Source organism: Drosophila rhopaloa, unplaced genomic scaffold, assembly GCF_018152115.1.
Source record: "Drosophila rhopaloa isolate 14029-0021.01 unplaced genomic scaffold, ASM1815211v1 contig_2, whole genome shotgun sequence".
NCBI lineage: Eukaryota > Metazoa > Arthropoda > Insecta > Diptera > Drosophilidae > Drosophila > Drosophila rhopaloa.
Window position 1 is genome coordinate 19,725,093 of NW_025335083.1, and position 24,542 is coordinate 19,749,634.

General features: G+C 39.3%; 1 protein-coding gene and 1 long non-coding RNA gene across 3 annotated transcripts; one reads left to right on the forward strand and one right to left on the reverse strand.

Moving 5' to 3' along the window:
• Positions 1-17: 17 nt before the first annotated feature.
• Positions 18-10,551, reverse strand: LOC108048105 (CD109 antigen). 2 transcript variants are annotated; one of them, XM_017128587.2, is made up of 7 exons: positions 10,392-10,551; positions 5,669-6,520; positions 1,771-5,515; positions 1,519-1,712; positions 1,286-1,460; positions 1,117-1,222; positions 18-1,044 (listed from the first exon to the last, which is right to left on the reverse strand). In XM_017128587.2, the coding sequence occupies exons 2-7, from the start codon at positions 6,508-6,510 to the stop codon at positions 833-835; spliced, it is 5,274 nt and encodes a 1,757-aa protein (XP_016984076.1). In that variant the 5' UTR covers positions 6,511-6,520; positions 10,392-10,551; the 3' UTR covers positions 18-832. The 2 variants fall into 2 exon arrangements, with proteins under 2 accessions (XP_016984076.1, XP_016984075.1); XM_017128586.2 differs by having other exon boundaries at positions 5,669-6,525.
• A 754-nt stretch (positions 10,552-11,305) lies between these two features.
• LOC123037733 lies at positions 11,306-17,204 on the forward strand. The gene is made up of 2 exons (XR_006417611.1): positions 11,306-11,413; positions 17,030-17,204. It is a non-coding gene; the product is annotated as an uncharacterized LOC123037733 (long non-coding RNA).
• The last annotated feature ends 7,338 nt before the right edge of the window (positions 17,205-24,542 follow it).

Consider the following 24,542-nt stretch of genomic DNA (forward strand, 5'->3'; position numbering starts at 1 on the left):
AAAAACACAATTAGTAATACATTACTTTCATTTATTTTCTGGCTTCATTTATTACAAAAGAAAACACATGTTACTTCATATAGAGATTCGATTCTTACGGGTAGGGAGGCACTCATCAAAGTTGTATACAGACGGGGGTATTTCCTTCTTCTTCCACGCTTATTTAGCTTCATGTACATGGCTATGTGAGATTTGTGTGTAGAATTTACAAACTAATTGTGGTTTATGTGGGTGGTATATAAGTAGTATAAAACTTACAAACTATGCAGATTAATTATTTGCATAAATTAATTGGACGGTTTCTTCAACGTTTTTCGCTTAATTTTGTTTAAAAATATTCAAGAGTTTTGTAATACAAATTAGATAAATTTCCATTCGATATGTATGCAAACATTTTGTCAAGATACATTTGCTAATGATTTCTAAAATCTATTAAAGGCATTTTGTGAAAGACACATTGATTGATTTTTCATTCCGCACTTGGGGCCCGCTCTATGATAAGGCATAGTATGGTTCGTTACGACTTACAAGATACATTAGGTGGCTACATGTGGTCTGCTTTGCGTGCAGCAGAAGATTCTTTGTTCAGCAATAAAAATAAAAATTAATTTACGATTAACTGCTGTTTTGTACATTCGATTCTACAGCGGGTCTACAGAGAAAAAACTAAAAATAAAACCAAAATGTTGACCAGCATTTTTGGACGGAATGCAATTTCGTTGGAAAACAAAAAAAACTACAACTCAAAACAAAAACTAAAAAGTAAACGCATAATTGAACAAAAACACTACAAATCTTCGGGGGTGACTTTGTGTATACTTTTCATTCTTCCCTATGTGAGCAGTTGCATCATGTTTAGGACCAGGTGCGTACGACTCCGCAGCAGGTATATAAACACGCTGAAGAAGAGCAGAGACATGGACATGGATGCGCGCCAGCCCATGTTGTAAATGGAGCAGTACGGACACTGTGAGCTGCCGCACACTTCGCAGATGTTCAGCAGATATGTGGGCAGGGCATCGAAAATCGATTCATTGAAGCGTTCTGTAATCACAGTTGGGAAAATATGGTTCAGTCGGGAATGCTTGGATATTAATTTTTCTAGATTCCACTTACCCGGTGCATAGTAGTCGTAAACCCGCACCGGCAGATAGCGCGACATATTGGCCACTGGATACCAGCGTTCTATGGTGAAGTTTACACAGATATCTTCTTTATCAAGCTGTTGGAAAAAGGGTCAGAAGTTCAAGATTACATTCGTTAATTTTGTTCACTTGTTTCTTACGTAGTCAAAGTAAAAGACAATCTTGCGTTCCAGATAACGAGCTCTTCTCAGATTCCTGACGCGATTGCTGAGTACATAGCTGTCCAACTTTTGCTGCTGTATCCAATAGCCCGTGGGTATAGCCACATCCAAAACAGCCATGCCCGAGCGCTGCGACTCGTTGACATTTATCCAGCTAGGTTTATATATCAATTTTAAAATTGTCTTATATTTTAAACGTTGAATACACTTACTTTTGACAGGCCACGTAGGAAATATGCGACTGATTCCTGCCGTGGAAGATCGCCTTCGTGTGGAGTCCAAAGGCTGGCACTGGCGGCTTGGTCTGGAACTTCTCAATATCCACATTATACTGCACGTGCATCTGCAGGATAGCATAACCAGCGCCCTTTGCTTGAACCTTGATTGTACCCCAGGCATCTGGAATCTAAAAAAGACAATATTTTTAATTTTTATTTATTTACAAAATTAATTTAAATATTTACCTCGATACTCTGAAGCTTCGCCAGATTTGTGTCATCTATGAGAAGGGTTTGCGTTTTACCGCCCTGCGAAGAGGCCTCGATCTCCACGGTCAGCGAAGACACCTCGCGCAACCTCGATCGAACTGTGTACTCGACAAGGGCCTTGAGTGCTGCACTGGTATCCTGAGTGGATGCCCATCCGCCGTCGTTTAAGCGCTGCGAGTTGAGCCACCTAACAATGGGATCCACGAGGAACTCACGTCGCGCGACATAGACCAACAACGCGTAGGCGGTGGTTTCTATGTTTAGGGAATCATATTCGTAAGGCAGGCGGGGCAGGGAGAACCACTTTTGATTCTCCAATTTACGCGGGGGTTGCGGTATCTCCTGGATGCCCCAGTACATAAAATCTCCTATGGTCCTGGCATGGCGTCGCAGAATGGTAAATACCTCCTCGGCTATGGGAGAGTTGCAAAGCTGAAGGGCGTAGGCTGTAATGGCCACATCATATGGTTGCGCCACGCGTCTCAGGTAGTCCATATTTCTCTCTATATAAGACAACGCCCTTTGGGTGGCCAAAGCAACTCGAGATCCCAAAGTGCCGGAGATATCCTTTACAGTGGCCAGAGTAATGAGGACATGTGAAGTGAGCGTGATGTTCTTGTCAAAGTTGGTGCGATTCATCTTTCTGTCAGGTAGCCAAGTAACCTCGTAGAAGGAGCCCTGGGGCGTCTGATGCTGCAAAAGCCAACGCATGTTCTTCTCCACAATGGCGGCATCGATCCAAATGAAGTTCTCCCACTCGTAGAAGCTGGCCTCCTGGAACACCCTCAGGCAGTAGCTGGTCAACCAAACGGACGAATCGGAGTTGTTCCAATCGGAGCGGAAGAGTGAGAAACTGCCATCGGGCCGCATAAAACTCAACTGGCGCTGATACCCAATATTCATGTGATAGAAAGCATTCTTTTCCATAGTTTTGTTGCGTTGATTGATCAATCGCATGTACATAATCGTGTAGAGATTGGCGGCAAAGCTGAATGCATTCTGTTCGCCCGACTCCATGGGCAGGTAAAGCAGGGAGCTGGCATTCACAGGCATGGTGGGGAAAATGGGACCGACCACATCGCCCACTACCGATATCCTAGCCTTGTTCGAGCCGTAAACAAAGTAACGATCCACTTGGTAGGGAATCTCCGGAGTTTGTGTTACATTTACATGCATGTACTCCAAGACGTAGGCGCGGTTCGAGAGATCCAAAAGCAAGGATTGATGACGGTACTGTGGCAGACCGTCAGACTCTACATGCAACGTTCTGGTAATGGTATCTGTTCCCAGCAAAGTAGCCACGTGCAGGGTCACATCAACATTGCCCAGACGCTGAGGGACCACTGGAACATACACCACCGTTGTGCCTTGGGCCTCCAAGTAGATGAAGAACTGGTGCTCACCGAAGCTGGTTCTAGGGTTATAGGACCTTACAATGCCATCCTCCTCTACGTGCACAAACTTGTAGTCCGGACTGCCGTGCAACACAACAATCGCCTCGATCGGAGTGGTCATATAGTTAAACACTGTGACACGGATGCCAACCTGCTCTCCCTGTCGGCATGCCTCCGGCATTTCCACGTTGATGAAGAAGGGCTGAACTCCAACGTACTCCAAAGCCTTGTTAATCATTCCGAAACCCTTGGATGGACTCACACTAAAAGCACTCACCATCCAGTAGGCAGGGCGATCGGGCACCTCCACATTGAAGATGAATCGACCATGGGGTCCAATATTAACATCCTTCCAGAGCCACACATTCTCGTAATGACGCAGCACGCGATTGAATCGGTACTTTCTGTAGTTCAACAGCTCTGTGTCATTCCTCAAATTACAATTGATCTCGTCGGTTCCATCATCACAATCAAACAAGCCATCGCACTGCTTTTCAAGGCGATAGCAACGTCCACTCAAGCATTCCCCGAAGCCCAAAGTGCGATTACAAGTGTCCTGCCGCCTGGGCACATAACCATCGGTAAATACCACTAAGCCACTGTACTCAAAAGTTCGATTCGCATCCACGCCAAAAGACGAAGCGGGGAAGTACACCAACTCATCGGGGTTTCCCTCATGGGAGTACCAGATATGCTTATAAGTTCCGTTGGTCTGCTCGTCGAAGTTCGACATTTTGGTGATGATCTTGGCATAGGTAAGTTCATTGCCCGCTTGCATCGTGTAAAAGGCACTGTCTATTCCAGAAAGCCCCACATAGGATCCAGGTTCTCCAAAGATAGCCACCTCCACTTTCTCGCCAGTTCTCGCCTTGCGATTGTTGATGTATACGGTGAAGTTATTCCGGGAGATGCCATTTACTGGGAACGTGAGGGAATCTGCCACAACCTGTCCCTGCTGGTTAATCTTCCACACCACAATAGTAGCCACAGGTGCCATTTCGGAACTTAGAACCACAGCTATGGTTTTGATACCCTCTGTGATGGTCTCGCGATCATTCACCAGGATAACTCCCTTCGACATAATGAGATAGTTAAACTCCTCCAGGAAGAAATTCGTACGAATGTGGAAAATTATGTACTCGCCAACCACAGGCTGCTCAGTGCTGGTGGTTACCTTGATATGCTGATTCCTGGGAGAAAAATGGGACACCAAAAGCAGCTCCGTTTGGACGCGTTCACCCCGCGGATCCACAAAGTGAGCCTGCAACCGCATGTTATGGATGCCGTTCAAGAATTCCCTTGATTGTGGACGGTCGTCCAGATTTAGATCATTCCTGATATCAATCTTAACCTCCCAGATGCCATCGCTCTGCTGGGACATCTGTAATCTCTGAGCGGGCCAATCCCTGCGTCCGCCACTGCGACTCTCCACAAAGCCAGTGACCTCCATCAAGCCCTGGCGCAGTACATTCGGATCGATTGGCGAGCTATCATGGTACTCTACCGCCAGATAAGTTGTGAACGGCATGGCGGGCTTAAAAACCTGAGGGGATTCTCCTAGGAATACCACTCGCAAACTGGAGTTATACACCCTGGCAACGGAGTAACCACTGATGCTCTCATCGTAGAACTTTTCACCGACAGTGGCCGTTATCAGCACTTCCGAGTTCGCCAAATTAGGCACGAGGAGCTCCAGCTCACGCAAAGGCCACTTGAAATCAAAGGTTCCATTAAAGTAGCGAAGGAAGGGCAGAGTATTCCGATATCCTCCACTCCATGAGTAATAGCTGTCCTGGTACTCGCGTTTCTTCACCCAGAAGGGCCATTCCTCTTCAAACTGGTAGTGTCGCTCCACCACATACTGATTCCTGTACAAGATATCTTGCGAGAGATCCGCTCCATCCTGGGGCAGCTGTCCGGGCACATTATACTGGACTTGAGGATTCTGGTTGGGATTATTGTATCGCCATCGCTCATTGTATCGGTTAGTCTGCTCCAAAGGCGACCGGCCCAGGCGGTACTTCTCATTGAGCACCTGGTTGCTAAAGTATCCAATTGGCCGGATCGTAGCCTTGATAGTAAGATTACCTCTTACTGGCAGACCGCTGGTAAAGTTGGCCATCACCCTTCCGTAAATAAACTGATCGGTGGTAAAGAAGTAGGCTGGCATGGTAACATTCACTTCGAAGCGAGTCTGGTAATATTCCTCCACGGTGAAGTGACTCTCCTCCTGTTGTCCCTGGGCAATCACACGGATGGTCCACTCGCCAAAGCTGGGTTGATCTGACAGCTTGTACTCCAGAGAAACGGAACCCAAGTTCGATTGACTGGATAAATAAAAGGTGAAGTTTAGTTATTTCTTAAAGGAATTAATGGTTGAACAAATTGGACAATAACTTAAAGCATGGTTGGAATATTTAATTCATTTTATTTAGAAATTGTCCAGATATTTCTTTCTATATTTTTATAACAGAACTTACCGCGAAAGCCAACGCTTCAGAATGTGCCTGTTTGGATCCAGCATGTACACATCCACGGGATTGTCAAATCCCTTGAGTTCGGTAGTAATGGGAATGGTCCTGAATCTCACAGTTTCTCCTTGCATGTAAAGTGGCTTATCGGTCTGCACAAATATTGTCATGGATCGCTGTGAAAAGTCCAGTCGTGTTTCGTTGAGGAAAGCCAGGCCTCCAAAAACATTTTGGTAGAATCCCTCTACTCTAAGTTTATAGCTTCCAGTAACACTGGTGGGTGGGATCCTCATAAGCAATGTCTCGGGCACGCCCTCTTTTACATCTTTGGAGTCGCCGCTGATTTGGACACCATCGCAGGCGATGCTGGCATGAACGGTAATCGGGTATTGAGCTTGGAGAATGGACACGGACACTTGGTAGATCAAGCCTGGCCTGACCATTCGGGAAGCTACGATGAAGTAGGTGGGTTCCCTCGAATGCAGCGACTCCAGGAAGGTGGCCTTGATATTATAAGAAGACTTTCCTCGGGTCAAACTCGGCTCCTCGTTGTCCTGATAACCTCCTTCCACTCGTTTACCGTATGCATCCTGCCCGGTAAGATCGTTGAAGCTCCCAGAATCCGTCCTGTACGGCGGGCGATCGTTGGGATTCGTTTGACCATTATTTTGGTTGTTGTTGCCATATTGATTCGGTTGGGGATTGATGCCCCACTGTTGGTTGGGCGGTTGCTGGGGATTCTGCTGATTCGGGTTTGGGTTGTAGTAGGTATCGCTCTGACCAACCGCCGGCTGCAGTGCATCCAAAATGGCGGCTACAACGAGCAGGGCGCGCAGCAAGTGCCACATCATTGCTGCTTGGCTGTGCTGAGGAGAAGTCAGAAGTGAATGAATTAGAATACAACTGCATTTCCCAAGTACTATAAATAGAGGGCTCTTATTTGGGTGTTCTGGCTGTCGTTCGATGCCTGTCCAATAGGGTGTATCAATTTTTGGAACTTAATTTTACCTGCCACAAAAATCAGATTGGTTGAAGAGGACACATAAATTTTTTTTGTATTTTTATCGAATAAATAATCGTGATCAACGACTTAAATTGTTTAAGTCCCACAAATTATACGTTTTTCTTGCTAACAATGTGGAAAAAAAATATTTTTGGTATCTGATCTATTCAGTATGAAGCTGCCCTTTTAAAAACTAAGATTCTTTTAATAAAATATCAAGATTCTTCACCTTTTTATACCCTTGCAGAGGGTATTATAATTTCAGTCAAAAGTTTGCAACGCAGTGAAGGAGACATTTCCGACCCTATAAAGTATATATATTCTTGATCAGCATCACCAGGAGAGTCGATCTAGCCATGTCCGTCTGTCCGTCTGTCCGTCCGTCTGTCCGTCCGTCTGTCCGTCTGTCCGTCTGTCCGTCCGTTTCTACGCAAACTAGTCCCTCAGTTTTAAAGCTATCTGCTTGAAACTTTCCCAAAAGTTGTATTTCTATTGCAGGTAGTATATAAGTCGGAACGAGCCGGATCGGGCCACTATATCATATAGCTGCCATATAACTGAACGATCGGAAAAGCCATAATTTTGGTGTTTTTAAAGTTAGGAAGTTGGGATTTTCTATGGGTTTTATTTTTGGCTAATCAATCCGACCTACCAAATTTCATAAGGATCGGACGACTATATCCTATAGCCGCCATATAACTGATTGATCGGAAAAGCCATAACTTTGGTGTTTTTAAAGTTAGGAAGTTGGGATTTTCTATGGGTTTTATTTTTGGCTAATCAATCCGACCTACCAAATTTCATAAGGATCAGCCGACTATATCTTATAGCTGCCATATAACTGAACGATTGGAAATGACATAACTTTGGTGTTTTTAAAGTTAGGAAGTTGGGACATTTTATGAGTATTAAGAATACATCATATGAATAATTTTGGACAATATATTTTTTTTTTTTTTTAATATAACATATATTTTATTTATACGTTAATCAGCCAATTAAATGGCTATAAAACGTAGGGACTAGAAAGACTAACAAACATAACAATATAATTTATAAAATATTCTGCAAGGGTATATCAACTTCGGCTCCGCCCGAAGTTAGCTTTCCTTTCTTGTTTGAATAGAAGTCCGACACACCCTACTGATTAAATCATGGGCCGCAACTCATGTTCGAGGATTTTGTTTGGTTGGTTGATTTCCGCGTGCTGCGAACAAGTCGTTAATGAGGGCGCCGACATCGGTATTAATAGACTATAGACTCGATCTGGCAGGAGCAATGAACGTATCTTTACGGAGATCTTGAGAAGGGGCTACTATTGAAACTATGTCAAACATTAAGTAAAATGTCATTCAAGTGGGCGGCTGTGCAATTAGTCTCAGATGTAAAGATGTGTGCCAGGCAGGGATTTGGGGCATCCAAGTTTCCCGCCGAATGCATTTTTAATGCCTCTGTAATTTATTGTTGACTTGGTTGAGATTATGAAATCCCTCCATCACAAACCGCTTTGATCACGAACAGAATTATGCACCCAAATAAATGTTTATAATTAAGTGAAGTAATAAACATTTCATTGGGTGCATAGTTCTAAATATGTTATCATCATTGATTTGATTGACTTTTAATATTGTCTTTGTAGTATGATTTAAAATAAGCAAATATATATTAAAATTAAAACTTTTTTTTAAAGGCAGGGTCAAATCGCAATAATAGTTTTGAATAAGGAATAACATTATGTAGCATTTTTATACCCTTGCAGAGGGTATTATAATTTTGGTCAAAAGTGTGCAACGCAGTGAAGGAGACATCTCCGACCCTATAAAGTATATATATTCGTGATCAGGATCACCTCCTGAGTTGATATAGCCATGTCCGTCTGTCCGTCTGTCCGTCTGTCTGTCCGTCTGTCTGTCTGTTTCTACGCGAACTAGTCTGTCAGTTTTAAAGATATCGAATTGAAACTTTGCACACACCCTTCTTTCCTTTGCACGCAGTATATAAGTCGGAACGACCGGGATCGGCCGACTATATCCTATAGCTGCCATATAACTGATTGATCGGAAATGCCATAACTCTGCTGTTTGTTAAGTTAGGAATTTGGGATTTTCTATGGGTTTTATATTTGGCCAATTAATCCGACCTACCAAATTTCAAAAGGATCGGCCGACTATATCTTATAGCTGCCATATAACTGATTGATCGGAAATGCCATAAGTTTAGTGTTTGTTATTAAGAATTCATCATATGAATAATTTTGGAGAATATAATTTGCAGAATATTCTGCAAAGGTATTTCAACTTCGGCTCCGCCCGAAGTTAGCTTTCCTTTCTTGTTATTTCTTTATTTTCCTCCGTTTGGGTACAACAAAGTGTTTTAAAATTATTTGGAAAGGCTTTTTTTCCGTTACTTCTCTTTTTAAATGCACATATTTACGGGTTTATTATAACTTTTGCAAAATGTCGGTGGTGGAATGTTTGCATCTTTAAAAAATGCACATAATTTAAGGACTCCGCCTTATCAGCACACTATCAGCCAGGAGACAGGGAATACATCATTCAAGCAAGGACCTCGAAAACCTCCCTATTCGGGTATTAACGCCTTGGCCTAGGTAAAAAGCCAACAGTTGGAGGCAACCATACAAAGGAACCAAACCGGCAGAACAATAAGGCACCGACTTCTGACATAATATAGAAAACCGAATAATGTGAAATGAAACTGTAGGACAGAGGGAGTGTGTATGCATTTGAAATGCATTTACCGGCGAGGAAAGGAGGAAAAAGTAACACACTGGAACTGAGCGAAACACGCAAATAAAACGGCCGCTACCTGACCATAGACATAGGTGTCTTTATGTGCCTGGGCGAGATACTCTGTGCACTGAAGCAGCAGAAGTTACTGGCCTATAGGGGTCTCTACTCTCGGCATGAAAACAAATACCGAACTCGTAATAATTTCAACAACAGCGACTTGTAATCCACCCTTCGGACTCTTCTGCACAGAAAAAAATAACAGTAACTAATATGTATATAATTTTCCTTTAAGATGAATACTTGTTTTTTATTTTTAGGGCTTTATTAAATTTGAAATGGTACAAAAAATAATTTTTTTTACTTTTCAGTTTCATAAATTAATTTCGTTTATATATATATTTTTAATAACAAATTATAAACCAAAACCTAATTGGAACTTGTTTAAAATCTTATGTTAAATTGTAAAACTTATATTATTTTTGTATTTGTTTTTTTTTTCTGTGTACAAGGGCACACCATTACAACCGTAGTGAGTAAAGTGGGCATTAATTAGCCGAGAAGACCCATTCAAAATAAGTTGAGAGGGCAAAAGTGCAATTGAAACGGCAGGCAGGACATTTTGGGTTGTGAAAGGAGCAACTGTTGGCGAAATTCGAGAGCTTCACAGCAGTAAAACTAAAGATAGACGCCGGAATCCATTTGGGCAGCAGGTGGCTAAAACGCCTTTCCTGTATTTCCTTTTAACAGGAATAAAGCACGTCTTAGAGAACTCCCTCCACTTTATCAATTACGTTTTCTATTGACAAAACAAATATTGGGAAAATTTTAAGCCAATATCTGAAGCACTTCTTTAGTTTTCGGTCAACGCCCATGTGCCAACAACAACACAATAACACTGGCTTAGGCATTTTTTAGACAGCCAAACACAAATTGGGCGGGTCGCCAAGTGGAACAGCACTAAAAACGCCACTTTACTTACCTCGTTAATAAAATCGATATGTTCTTGGTGATCAGCAGGCCACACACATTGTATTAATCAACAGAAAGGTAAATAAAACTAACTCGGGAACTCAAATATTCGAAGAAATTAAATAAAAACCAGCAGCGATCCACACCCGCCTTGATGACTTATACAGTGTGACCGTCCTAGGAGCATAGAAACATACCACTCGGCTTAAAAATACCATATTCCAGGTGAGACCAGAAAATAACGAGGTAATGCGAGTCCCGTCAGGACTTTAAATTCTTTTTGAATAGAAAAGTTTAAAAATAAAACAATAACTTAAGCCCAGCCAAATTAGTAAATTACGGTATCATAAATTTCACGCACACCAGTGGAAATAGTCTTGCGGAGATAAGTATACCAATCATAATTTTAACAATCATTAATAAAAAAAATTAAACTATATAATTTAAAACAACAGTTTTAGACATCTTATAAACTGACATCATTTTGAAATAACAAACCAAATCGAGTTATTATGAAATGAAGATTAAAAAAAAACATTTTAACAATTAAAATAAAACACAAAAACTACATTTCAAAAAAAAATTTTTATTTTTTGAATGAAAATTTTCGGAAATCTTATAAAATGATATATTTTGAAATAAACGATTACCATAAAGTGATGATTTAAAAAAAACCTGCTTAAATTTTTAGGTTTTGTAATATATAAATAAATAAATAAATAAATATTTTTTATGAGTTCTTCAAAAATATGTTCTTAAAAAAGAATTTGTACTATTTTCTTAAGGGCTAAGAGAAATAGACAGAGCAAATAAAGAGACGGCCAAATCTTCAACCAGTGTTAGATAATGGCGCAGAACTGCTTTTTTTTGGTATATATCGCGGAGTATTATAGCGGTTATTGAAATGCGTACTTTGGTCATACCACTGCCTCAGTTGTCTGTGTGTGTGTGTATTGTATGCATGTGATGTAAGGTCATTCGCGTGAAAATATCAGCGAGGAAAAAATCGAATTTTTGTGTTTTGTGTGCTAGGTAAATGCAAAAAAGAGTGCAAAGTCGATCGGTTTAACCCTTAGACCGTCCGCCAGCGGTGAAAGTGTGTGCCCGCTTGGGCATTTTGCAAGTGAAAAGTCGCCGAAAAGTCAAAGGTGCTGGGTTGCCCAACGCAAAAATTATGACGAAAAGCACACCAGTACCAGTGCCCTCTCTCTCGCACACACACACACCCATGCATAGGAGCTGGGAGAGCTAGAACCTAGAGTTGTCACCGTTCTGCAAGGAATTTCGTCATTGAGCGGTGTACATGTGTGCGAGTGTGTGTGTGGTGCGTGCCTCGCTCGCTGTGTGTGTGTGTGCGAGAGTGCGTGCGTGTGTATTGGTAGTTTGTTCTCTTCTTTGGTTGTAAAACACAAAAGAAAAATCATCGGGGAAAAATGTGAAAAATGTACATAATTCGTAACCCAGTCTGCGGCAAAGTGCTCACCAGCCAGTGCCCGAAAATCGTGATGAGATGAAACACCGCGCACCGATTGAAAAACTATTACATAAATAGTGCAAAGTGTAAATGTTATTGAAGGCAAAAAAGCTGGGCAGCCGCGCACGCTGTCGTCATCGCTGCTAAAAAGAAAAGAAAGAAAGAAGAAAGGCGAAAAGAGAAAGATTAAAAAGATACCCTCTTCCTAAAAAATAACTAAAAACCGAACGCAATACTATGCCAAAGTGTTAAAAAAATACATATATGTACATATGGTCTTTCGTACATTCATACTCCAGAGTGATGTACGATGTAGACTATACATTCGAGGCACTTTATTGTTAATACTGTAAATAAACTAATAACATTTAATGCGTGCGAGTGTGTGTGGGTGTGTGCGGGGAGTAGGGCCGTGCGCCTGTGTGAGTGACCTCGTGTGCGTGTGTTGCGTGCTCCACTGGTGTTCGTGTATCTGTGTGCGAGAGTGTGAGTGCGGCGGCAAGGAGTGTCATGCGTATATTTTTCCTCCCACAATACCCCCTTTTTGCCGCCCCCTTTCCCCCTTTTCCAACACTGACCCACTGGCAAAGCCTATCCAACCAACAACAAAAAAAAACAATACAGCAGCTCCTTTGCTCCAACGAGTTTTATCTTGTTTTGCCGTTTTAATCATATGCGGGCGAACGGAGAAAGAGGAGAAAGCAGTGAGAGAGAGAGGAGAGAAGAGGAGACAATCACGTCATCCAGCCTGCCATGACACACCAACATCAACATCTATACAGTAAGGCCCCTTGGCCAATAATCACGGTTTTGAAAAAGCTAAAATTAAACCAAATTCACTTCTATAGCGGCTTTTTGCTAACCCAAAATCCGTTGCATACTTCGCGGATCGCTAGCACAATGGTATAATGTGGTCGATACTACTTCTATATAATACTCGTTTTTAAAGTTGCTCCTTTAATTGCCATTAGATAACATTGTAAACCTTATTAACTTATATTTTTTTTTAAAACAGAAAAGAACTAAAAATTTTGAAATGCTTATAGCATACTTTGCGGATCTTGTGGGTTTTAAGTGATTCCATATGCAAAAACGCTAAACTTCAGAAACTTTTAAGAAACTCTAATTATAGTATTGATTTTTGCTTTTCAAGTAAGATTTATACATTGGTTTTAACAAGTAATATTTAAAGTCAGTCTTCACTGTACTTTACCATCAATGACTACACCCCCTCACACTCATTTGAATGAACTTTATTGGCCAAGTAAAGAAGAAGAAAAGTTCTTCACCGAGCGCGTGAATTCGATTGTGATAGAGCTCAGTCATATTTTTCTAAGCCTTTTAATTAAGGCATTTTAATTGGCACCTCCGCTCGAAAAATGACTTTTTCGCTTAATTTATTTTTTTTAGTCCGGCATGGCATCCCAAGTTCGATTTTTGGCCCCAGCTCAAAACAGCATCGTCTGTGTGAGTGTGCCGCTTTTTGTTTTTTGTGTGGCTTGAGTTGAGTGAGTGTGCGAGAGAGCAAATAAACTGAGTCATGGCTGACGATGACGTTATGCTGCTGCTCTTTTCTGCTCTATTATATTTCGCTGCCTAACTTGCGGTTAAAGCAATTTGTCTCCAAAGTGTTTATGCTCAAAGTTTGCCAATAAAACGCGAAAGAAGAAGGAACAAAACTTTGGCACAAATGCCCGCACATACAACTACCATGGCATTTAGTATTCGATTGACCTCGAGGCCAGCAGCAAATCGATAGCAATGTTTTTTTTGTTTCTTTTCCGAATCGATAACATGCCGCATATCCCCTCCCGCACCCACCTCCTCCGCACCCAAAAACACGGCTTTAGAAACTAGTTTGTGTAGGATGCTCCCACTCCGTCATAAATCTGATTTTAAAAGAAAATTCTGAAGGCCTGAAATGAGATGAAATCACTTTTGTGTACTGGTTGTCTTATTGGATGGGAAAAAAAACTATCTGCGTTGATAGCAACCTAATGATTATTTTATTAGGTCATGAAATGAAACTAATTTACCATATTGAAAGATTAGGCCATTGGTTGTTTTAACTGCCCATAAATTCGATTTTATTTTCATTTATTAAAATGCCATATTATTTCGCCTAAGAAAAAAAAAACAGTTTAATTGGGTGTCAAAGGTCGGATCATATTTTATAAATAATATATTCTATTGATATATTATAAATAAATATAAATAATATATTCTATATATATAAACTAAATCAATTGAAAGAGCTTTGAAAAATATATTAACCACATAAAAACCAATTTTGCATTTTCGTCATAACAATTGACTTCTAGAACGATATTTCCTCTAAGAGATACAAGTTGTGAAGTGAACAGATAGATAAGAAGAATAATATATTATTTCTTTACTCTAATCTGTGTTGTGTGGGAACAACTCCCCAAAATGACACATACCTTGTTGAGTTTCGTATTAAATCTGCTAGCATTGAAAATTATTTAATATGTGTGTTGCAAACACCTCATCAAATACTATACACCCTTGATCGTTACGCTCAGCGGGTAATGCAAACAGCTGATTTCATATTTGTTCTCGCAAATTTGTAAAAATAAATACTGCTGACCAATAATAAATGCGACGAGACGATCCCCCGTCCGCTCTTCCTAATCCCCCGATCCGAAACCCCATGCCGAATTAGCAAAGTTCCCTGCCCGAAAAGATGGATATAAGTATGTTCATGTGCGAACCGCACAGAACCGCCCGAAACCAGTGCGGTAGTGCGAGCGGGACGGCAATGGACCAGAGCGGTCAGTTTGGACGACGGTCTGGGTCTTTGGGACTCTGTGACTGGGCCGCGGACATCTGACGTCGTTGTCGACCATGCTTCGCTATATTATAATATTATATCATGTGGCCGGGGTGGTGGAACGTATTTGTTCAAAGTACTGCATTGGGGCTTTATCTTAATGCGATATAATGAGAATCTGATTCGTGACACGTTACGGAAATATTTCTACCGCTGTTCCATCTTCTGCTTCTGCTCGCACGTCGTCTAGCGGTAAACAAAACCCCACCGCACTATGATTAAGCGTTTTCAGTTTGACTGTTTTATTGCCAGAGTTTTGGAAATTTATTATTATTAGTTTTAGATGTTTTTCGGCATCTTAAAATGCTTTTAAAAAATGTTTTATTGTTTTTATAGTACATAGTACATTATTGCCCACCTTAAAGTAAAATTATATTATCTATATAGTTCTTTAATGATTAGTTATAGGACAATAGCATTTAAATAGTATTTAAACTTCTTGGTATACTTAAGGATGGTTATCAGTTATGTTGTCTGTCTCTCCTTTTTCTCTTCACTGTTTAGTCAGTACTTGTCCTCCCGCATTTGATAAGGTTGGAGTTAGTTATTCTGTCGACGCATCCGCAATACGAAATTCTAGAAATAATAGATATAGTTATCAGCGGTTATGCGGACGTCATGCAGTCAGCAAACGGAATTTTATTTTGATTCGATCATCAACAAATTGGCTGTAATTACTCTCAGGCATTGTCACTTGGCGATCTTCGTACAATTATTCCTCGATTGCATTGTAATTTGTGGTTTGATTCTGTGCGTAAAGTCTTTTTCCAAAGTAAATCAAAAGTTTGAGTGGAGTGTAAAGGGGGAATAGAAAATTTATATATTTAGTAGTAGTGATATAATAGAGTAAATTATATTTTATTGGCACCCTCAATAAGGAAGACCGCATTTGATTAATTAAAAATATAGCATTAATATAATTTTTCTTAAATAAGGAATGATATTCCAGGTTAAAAATATTGTGTATAATTTATACTTAAACCCATATTTTCGCTATTACGTTCGTAATCGGCCTAGTCAAGATAAAGACTGAACTCCAAAGATAAGCTGGAAAGTAAATTGTAAATAAAACAAAAATCCTTAGGGGTATTAATATCCATTTCTAAAGATTAGTACAAGTTTCCTCTTAATCAAAGATTTTATTTCCATGCAATATCTTTTCTTATTTAAAAACAAATCTATAAATTCTATCTTTTTTAATCAGTTTCTGATTTCTGGTGATTTGAAACCAACTAAAAAAATGTTCAAAAGTATGCTGTAAAAAAAGGGGAAATGGCATTAATGCTTGGGCTTCTGAACTCAAAATATTTTGTAGCAGTATTTTAGACTACTATATAATATTTTTTCAATGTCTAGATAATTCTGATGCACCCTATTTTCGCCATTTTGTGAAACGCCCGTAATCGACCTGGTCAAGATAACGACTGAACTATTAAGATAAGCTGACGAGTGTATATCAAACGAAACCCAAATCACTGTGCGTCGACGGCGCTGTGGCAGCGACGCCGACAGAGGAAGAGGAAGAGGAGGCTACTCTCGTCCGTTGGTCATGTGTTTTCGGTTCAGTCTGCTCGCTGAATTCGCCGCGTTCGCTCCGTTCGCTCTGTTCTGTTCCGTTCGCCTCGTTTCGGCCCGTTCGTTTTGGCCAGATTCGCTATTTGTGTTCCCGTTGTTCAACAACAAAAACAACTAGTATAAGTACGACTACTACCTTGCGGAATTAGCAACAACAAAGGCCATTTTCTAAAAAGAAGATATAAATTGTTGCGCTCCTTGTGTAAAAAGATAATTATTTGCTCTCAGTCTCAAGAATCTCTCACTGTCTGTCTCTCTATTTCTTGCTCTGTGTCTAGCTAGAAAAATAGTATTTTCGTCGTCGTCAACGTGCCATAATTTCTTTTTTCTGTTTTGCCAGCAAAAAAATAGAATTTTTGGACTGGGACAAGTATTTATGAGTGTGTGTGAAAGCTTTTCCGAATGTGCGTGAAAATAAAGCTAAGAAAGTTAGCGTTAAATTAGCAGGTTGAACTACCCCCGCCCCTTGTGTGGACAGCACGTGTTTAGCAGAAACAAAAAAATATATAATAAAATAAAAAAAAAATTTTTTTTGAAAAATTATATTTAGTTGACTGTTAAATGTTGTTCGTTCGGCTTTCGTTTTGGTTTTGGTTTTTTTTGATTTTGTTGCATCCTTGATTGTGCTTCTCCCCCTGTTAATTTTTCAATTTATGTATTTTGAAAAGTTTTCGGCCTCTCTTTCACTCTTGTTACCTTTCTTTTTCTTTCACTGATTTTTCATATTTTATTTTGTTGTTGCGAAAAGCATAAAATTAAAACCGAACGAAAGACACATCAAAAAGTATAAGACGAAAAAGAAGAGGAAGCGCAGAAAAGTGCCTTCAAACGAAAATAAATACAAAATGAGAATTTTCTTTAATATTTTATTTGCGAAAATAGCTTCATGAATTAAGAACAAAATAGAAAAGCGAGAAGAAAAATAAGAACACTGGTTTAATTACTAAATAAAAAATTCGCATTCAAGCAAAAGCACCAAACGGAAGATCCAAAACAAACCAACCAACATCAACAGCATCAACTAATATCAAATTAAATAACTAAGCCCTAATAACGTATATATTTAAAGATCTATTTATAAATTAATATTTACCATAATGATTTAGTAAGTTAAGCTTAAAGTACAAAAAAAAGAAAAGAAACACCACAACCAACAACAACCAACCAACAACCACATATAATTAATCAATCATTAAACGGAGTAAATTCACAAATCTATAATAAATGCAAATGACAAGGAAATAACGAAAACGACAAAAACAACAAAGTCACCAACAACAACACACATCGGCAACATAATTAATAACAACCAGCAACAACAACGGATCAATACCAAAGATGGAGGCAAAATTCTTGGCTAGCGCTCTTTCATTCCTCTCGATATTTTTAGCGATTTATGCTCAATCACTTGGTGAGTACAACCCAAACCCCAACCACATTATAGACAATCCCCTTACCATAAGAATAATGATAAACAAAGAAGGCCCTTTTAACCTATAAGTTGCCCCCCCGAAAATACCCCCTTAAAATATATGTACATACGTAGCACCCGAGGATAAAGGAATACAAAAAATGGGTAAACTGCAGCTGTGATAGCAGAAATTGCAAAACAGAACCCAACCGAACCGAACAAAGCACAACAATGCGGGAAAAAATGAAGGGGAATAAATAAAAAACAGCAGATTGTTTGTGGCTAACTATAACACCCCCTAACCTTATCCCACGCCCCCTAATTGCCCTGCTGGCCAAAAGAAAACTACTTCCACATATGTTGGGACGACTTCCCCCCGTCCCAAGTTCACCCAGCCACCAGCCACAATAACGGAAGCCGACAATAATTAATAAGAGGTGACACGAATCGATGATGAAGTTAACGAACATGTCAGAGAAATCGTTTCAATTCAGCAGGGATCAAGTTCTTTTTAGAAACCATATTAAATTAAATGTGTGTGTGCTTACATACACATTTTAAAAATTGTTGTTTAGAAGCCCTAAAAATGTTGTTAAAGTAAAACAAAAATCTAATAAAGATTGTTGCTTGCTCAATATTTTACCATTAAATTTAAAAAAAAATGTTTCGAAAGAATTATGAGTAGGTTTATAGGAAGGGGTTCCCGAGACAATTGCTAAAGTTGTAGATATCGTGCGTAGCAAATAGTAATATAGATTTTAATATTATCCCACAAATATTAATAAACAATTCTCCTAATAAAATGTTCTATTAAAAATGAAACTGTTTTTTGCCAACGTTCTCAGCTGTGAAGAGAGCCACAAAATGGACAATCACATTTCTTCTTGACCTGGCTTTATGTATTCTCTTTTCATAGTGCAATAAGCCCCAAACCACCCACCCATTTTCTAACTTTAGACAAGGCCTCTTCTGCATTCTACTGTTTTGGCCTTTGGTTAAGCGGACTTCGATATTTTCGTGTTGCTTTTATACATAGTTCATATTGTTGGCTTGGTTGGACTTGGGATTGGATTTCTGTGCTGCCATATCGATATTGTTGCTTATGTTTTCCCTCTGTCGCTTCTTCGTACGTTTTCCGCCGACTTTCCCCCGTGCGCGACCGCATTCATTTGATTTTCAATTTTCCACACAATTGCTAAGAGAGAACGGCAGCAAACGTTGAGAAAAAGCAGAGGAAAAGAAGGGTATCAAGTTCATTTTGGTTTTAGTGAGGGGCAATCTTTAAGACTTTTTGTTTAGCTTTAAGACGATTTTACATGCGGTCCAATAATTACGGGCTGTCTCTGTTTTTGCCTTGTTGCTTGTTTATATTAACTTCAGCCGACCCGAAGCGAATCGGACTGAAACGAAACGATCTACCGATTTACCGATACGTACCCGATACGAACCTGCGGCCTGCATTTTGTTTACATTTGGAACTGAGCAACCCACCACCTCCCACCATCCTTTGGGGGTTTATCTATGATTCCCGGGCGGGCAGGCGTTTCTATCTATTTATTATTCTATGCATACTATCCATTTACCTATTTCACTTTATTCCATCCATCTATTCGTCCGGCTGAATGTCTGTCTGGCTCACTACCAAAACCTACGTATGTTCATGAATTTTGATTTTTTTTCGCCGTTCAGTTTGGCTGGTTTTGTTTTGTTTCGTACATTATTTAGCCCCATGCAGCTATTTTCACATTCAAGGTGTATTAATTGAGTTTTTTTTTGTTCATATGCTCGCATTTATTCATAGTTGATTGAGGGTATTCGTGCTTAAAGCACAGAGGATCCGTTTAAAAGGCAGGGCGTAAATAATTTAAGGTTATTTTCTTCTTCATGTCTTTATTAGGTTCTGTGATTGATTTATTCAATTATTTATACTTGGGAATGGGTTAGGGAGCGGTGAGCAGTTTCGAAGCTAATTATGGATATCAAAGGATGAAAAAGGCAGGTGAAAATATAAAACATTTTAAAAAGGCGTTTGTTTATTAGAAATATAGCCTATTTTTTGGGTATACCCATTCCGTTAATTATACATTTGTAAGCTTTTATTAGCCCTATTTGTATTTTTTTTTCGCACCTTCTCTTTAGAGTACCATATTTTCAATGATTTTCCACATTGTTTACGTAAATAAGCATTTGAAATAAAAGAACTTTCCAGGCACACATTGAAGGAAAAACCGCCTGGGAAAATAAAAGAAAAGCGCTCCCTCCAGGGAGATACTGTGGGCGGCGGGGCAAACAGTTGTATGTACATACACATATGTTTGCACTACATGAATCACTTTGTGTTCTGGTACGAGGGAGCGGCAGACAGAAAGCCAAAAAGCCAATATGAAGAAGCATTCCTTTGTTTTCCCCCGCCAAATTTTCCCCACGTCGCTTCAAAGCAATTTTCAGCTAGTGGCGGAAAAACCACGTGTTGTCCAGGTGCTTATGCAGTGGACGAATGTGCGAAGAGCCAAAAAATAATGCTGCCTCTCCCTCATTCAGCCCCGAAGCTTACGAATAATTCCCTAGGTCTTGTCACATATACTTCTCCTCTTTTTTTTTGTTTTTGGTTTTTTTGCGGAATACCCGAGCAGGTGGAATTCCTTGGCAAGTGCTTTCATTTCGGCTGTTGACTGCGCACATTCGGCTAACCAGTTTCATTTTGCCATGTTTATTTAATGACATTTTCATTACATTAATAAATGTCAAATATTTAAATTTCGGCTCACCCAGCAAAAGGAAGCTAAAGCAAACAAGGAGCGAAAAACGAAACCGATGCACAGTGGTTTCGAAATGAGCAAAACCAAAAATGGTACTCTTTGGTTTTCCTAAGGATAGACTTGATATATATAAGTAATGTGTCCTTTTTTATTCAACTTATAAAGGGAAAACTGAAATTACTATTTCTTGATTGGTGCAATTCCATTTATATATCTCAAATGTACATCTTTTTTTGGCATAAATCACGCCCTCACTGATAAAAATCTCAAGAGGATTTCGCTTTAACTCCTTGAACCGCTAACAATAATTCAATGTTGTTCTCCTTTCCTTTGCTTTCTCGCTGCATTTGCTATAAAAATACATTACAAAAGGCACAGATTGTCTTAGGTATCTATCTGCATTTTGCATTGAATTCGAGATGATTTGTGCGATACGAGAGAAAGAAGTGGGGGCAAAGTCGGGGGGTTTTGCCTCTTTTGCAAAAACATTATTTTTATTAAGACAATAAACATGAAATGTAATTTCCCTTTCAATGTCATCGTTGTGTGGCGTTGGCTTCACTTTAGTTCAGTTCAGTTCGTTCTTGGATTGTGTTAGGTTGGGTTCGTTGGGTGGTTTTTCAGGACCACCAGTACACACAGAGAGAAAGGCGTCACGGTGAAAGAAAGAAAGGCTTGGCTGGCAGTTTCTGTTTTCTATACTGCCATGGTGCTTTAGTGCTTTAGTGTGGGCGTGGCATTGGCTTGCACTTCCCCGCCAAACCCCCAATCCCCTTTACCCCCTTTTCTGATTGCACATTGTCTGGAATTCTGCGATTGCAGTGGAAAACTCTATGGCTCTGTCTCTTTTCAACTGGTTGTGGCACATTTTGCACTGTTCGTTCACTAGCTTTTTTTTCTTTTTCTTCTGCTGCCTGTTCTTCTGACTCTTGTTCTTGTTGTTCTTCAATATAGAGGTTGCCTTGTGTTTCCGGTCCGTGCCAGATAATGGTTGCTTAAACAGGGCACGTCCATAAATATATATATGTGGATTGTATGTATTCTCTTCGTACACAGAACAAAAATTACAAAATAATTATTTTCCATGAATTCTTAATCTTGAATTAATAGAAAATGATTTGTCATTAATAATAAATATGATGTTAAGATTTCGCATACTTGGATTTTTTTTATTAATATCCCTAATATCAATTGAAAGTTGTGTTTCTCTTTTTGTTCAATTCGTAATCAAATATAAAATGTAATTCCGAGGCAAGATTAAATATGCTAAGAATAACATTATAATATTTAAAGGCGTCTAAAGCGTATCATCCACAAAAAGTGTTGCCAATTTAATTAAGGTCTAGTGACGCAAGATGAGAACCAAATTCTTATTTTTATGACGCACAATAGCGGAGTGAGATAGTCGTAAATCAAATTTCGCCACCTTGACTTTTGGACGGCCTTCTTTTCGCACAGTGTATGCATATGCGTGTGCACCTCTCTGTGATGCATTTTCCTGCTAATTGAGGGCGGCAGGGAGGAGATGCCGAGCACAAAAACAAAGTTGTATTTTAACGCCCTTATCTATTTATCGTTGGCTGCCCCCTCTTTCCCCAAACCTTCACCGCACTCGAGTTTATGGTTGTTACTCTTTTATTAGCAGGTACCCGATAAAAGCTTAAAGTTCACACATTTGGCAGACCTTTTATCCGGCTATATCCGTGCTTATTTGTCTGTATGCGCGCTCCAATATTTGCCTTTGTTATAGGCTAAGTATTATATTTAAAAATAAATATAGTGTTATTCTTGATTTTTTCTGCGTGAGAACAATAAAAATATACATACCGCTGCTTGGTTCTCTCGCTATTTGCTCTTAAAATATTCTCCTTTCGAAATGTCAAGTTTTCGTTCGTTTTTCATCTTTTGTTCTTTTTTTTCTTTCGCACTTAAAGACAATTGCGTATGGCCCACTGTGCCGGGCCGTATGTATACATATGTATATATTTTCCTATAGATTATATGGATGTGTGTATTTTGAATGTCTGACTGTCTGCCAGAAGTGCTCCACGGGTTTTTCTTGTTGCTGTGTGTTTGACTTTTCATCGGCGGGAACAAAAAGCAATGCCAAACCAAAGAGTCGCCAACAACGTCACCAAAGAAAATGCCACCACCCCCATCCCTTTTCCCGCCCAATCAATCAGCCGCCCCCCGTGTGGGGCATTTGACCAGCCAGAGTGAAATACACATATATATATTCTTCCTCTTTTTATTCTGTTTTGCTCAAATATTTTCTTTTTTGAGTGACTGTCTGGGAATTGTTGTCGCTATTTCCACGAAACCGAGTGCAGACGGCAAAAGAGATGAATTTTTCCATTGTGACATATCATATAGAAATATATACATATGTAGAAAATTTGGTGGAGAAAAAAATGCAAATCTCTACCAGGATGTTTAGATTTTGTGACATTTTATGTTAAAAAGTCCTTGCACGATTCAAGTGTAAGAATTTAAAAGGTCAGCGCTAAATCCTAAATGAGTTTATCAGAAAAATGGATAGGTCCTACTAAGAAATATCAACTTCTTGGCACAACTAAGAATTTGGATTATTTTGAAACGATACAATACTGTAAAAAGCTTTAACAAGAAATTTCTAGATTTATCTTAGCTAATTTATATTTGAATGAAATATGCACTGCCGCCGATAAGAAATATTTGTTGCTATATTGTTTTCGAAATGAGTGCCAACTTATGTTTAATGTCATAATGACATCCAAAGGGCATAATATTTGTACACTACTATTCAAATGTTATTAAATTTTGGGAATTGATCAATAAACATAAATATAAATATGTATGAGTGCTTTTACATTTTGACATCGTGTCGATTTGGACTTATTATTAGCTAAAACAGAATGCCGCATTGTTTTTTCTGTCATATCGGAACCCGAAGTTACTATATAGTACTCGACAATATTGATAAGACGTTGAACAAAACAGCTTTATCGCCTTGTGGCATTGACTCTCTCCCTGTCTCTTTCCAATCGCCTTTGTTTTAAAGTTCAAAAGTACAATCAACAGTGTTGATTGAATACAAAGAATTTGAGGACGTTTCTACCCAGGCAGGCAGTAAAATGCGTCATTTTCGAGAACAATTGATACAACAATCATCAATTAAAAAGCATTACCACATCCATCAGCATTCACTGTACGAGGAGTAATATTTTTTTACAAGTACCATAAATACATAAATAAATTGGCAACTGCTCGGCGGCCCACACGTGCGCTGATATATTTGTATCTGCAAGTTTCTCGATTTAGTTTTCTTTTCTTCGCATCAATTTGCGTATAGTTTCCAATTGTGCCAAAGCCAATAATAATTGACATAAATGCCGCATGTAGGGGCCCGGGGATGACGAGTAGCATAGGGGAATGCCTCGGGCGAAACGAAAGCAGGGCATTCAAATGAAATATTCTACAAAACTGGCAGACATACGTATGCGGGCCCAACAATTTATTGATCAATTCTGATGGCCCGTGACGTCTGCAAAGCGCAACGATTCTTTTCCCAAACAATGATCGCACTGACAGTGCCTGTCAAACAGTATAAAACCAAATATATTACACAAGCATAAACAAAAAAAAATCGATTTAGAGCTGATGATTTTATTATGAAATTGGGGAGAAAACATTTAGTTTTGAACCACGTCAATGCCATATTTAATATGAACCGTTTACAAATAAAGATTTGAAATTCTTAAATGATTATTTTATTTTCATAGTTTTTCAAATGAATGGAATATAATAAAATACATTATTTGGTCCCTTTAAAACAAATGTTTTATTGGCTTTGATTGCATAATTATTAGATAGTATTGCTTACCAGCCCAACCATTATGTATCCCATAAAATGTTTGAACATCGATGTAGCTACTCGATATCAAAATAGCCACTTCTTTGTTCCGGGTTCGCCTCGATTTGTATGGCTTTTTCCATGGCCAACAGAAACCGCCACTAGAGAGGCTGAAATTAAATTTAGCCTATGTTTATTTCGTTTAATTAGACACACCAACTGCAAGCAAATAAAATATTTATGTACAGACACAAGGCAG

Excerpts from the sequence above, each read along its gene's own strand:
- LOC108048105 (XM_017128587.2), bottom strand. The coding sequence starts at position 6,510 with ATGATGTGGCACTTGCTGCGCGCCCTGCTCGTTGTAGCCGCCATTTTG. Across the intron at positions 1,461-1,518 it reads TCCTACGTGGCCTGTCAAAA|CTGGATAAATGTCAACGAGT; the intron begins GTAAGTGTATTC and ends ATATAAACCTAG. Across the intron at positions 1,045-1,116 it reads TTACGACTACTATGCACCGG|AACGCTTCAATGAATCGATT; the intron begins GTAAGTGGAATC and ends CTGTGATTACAG.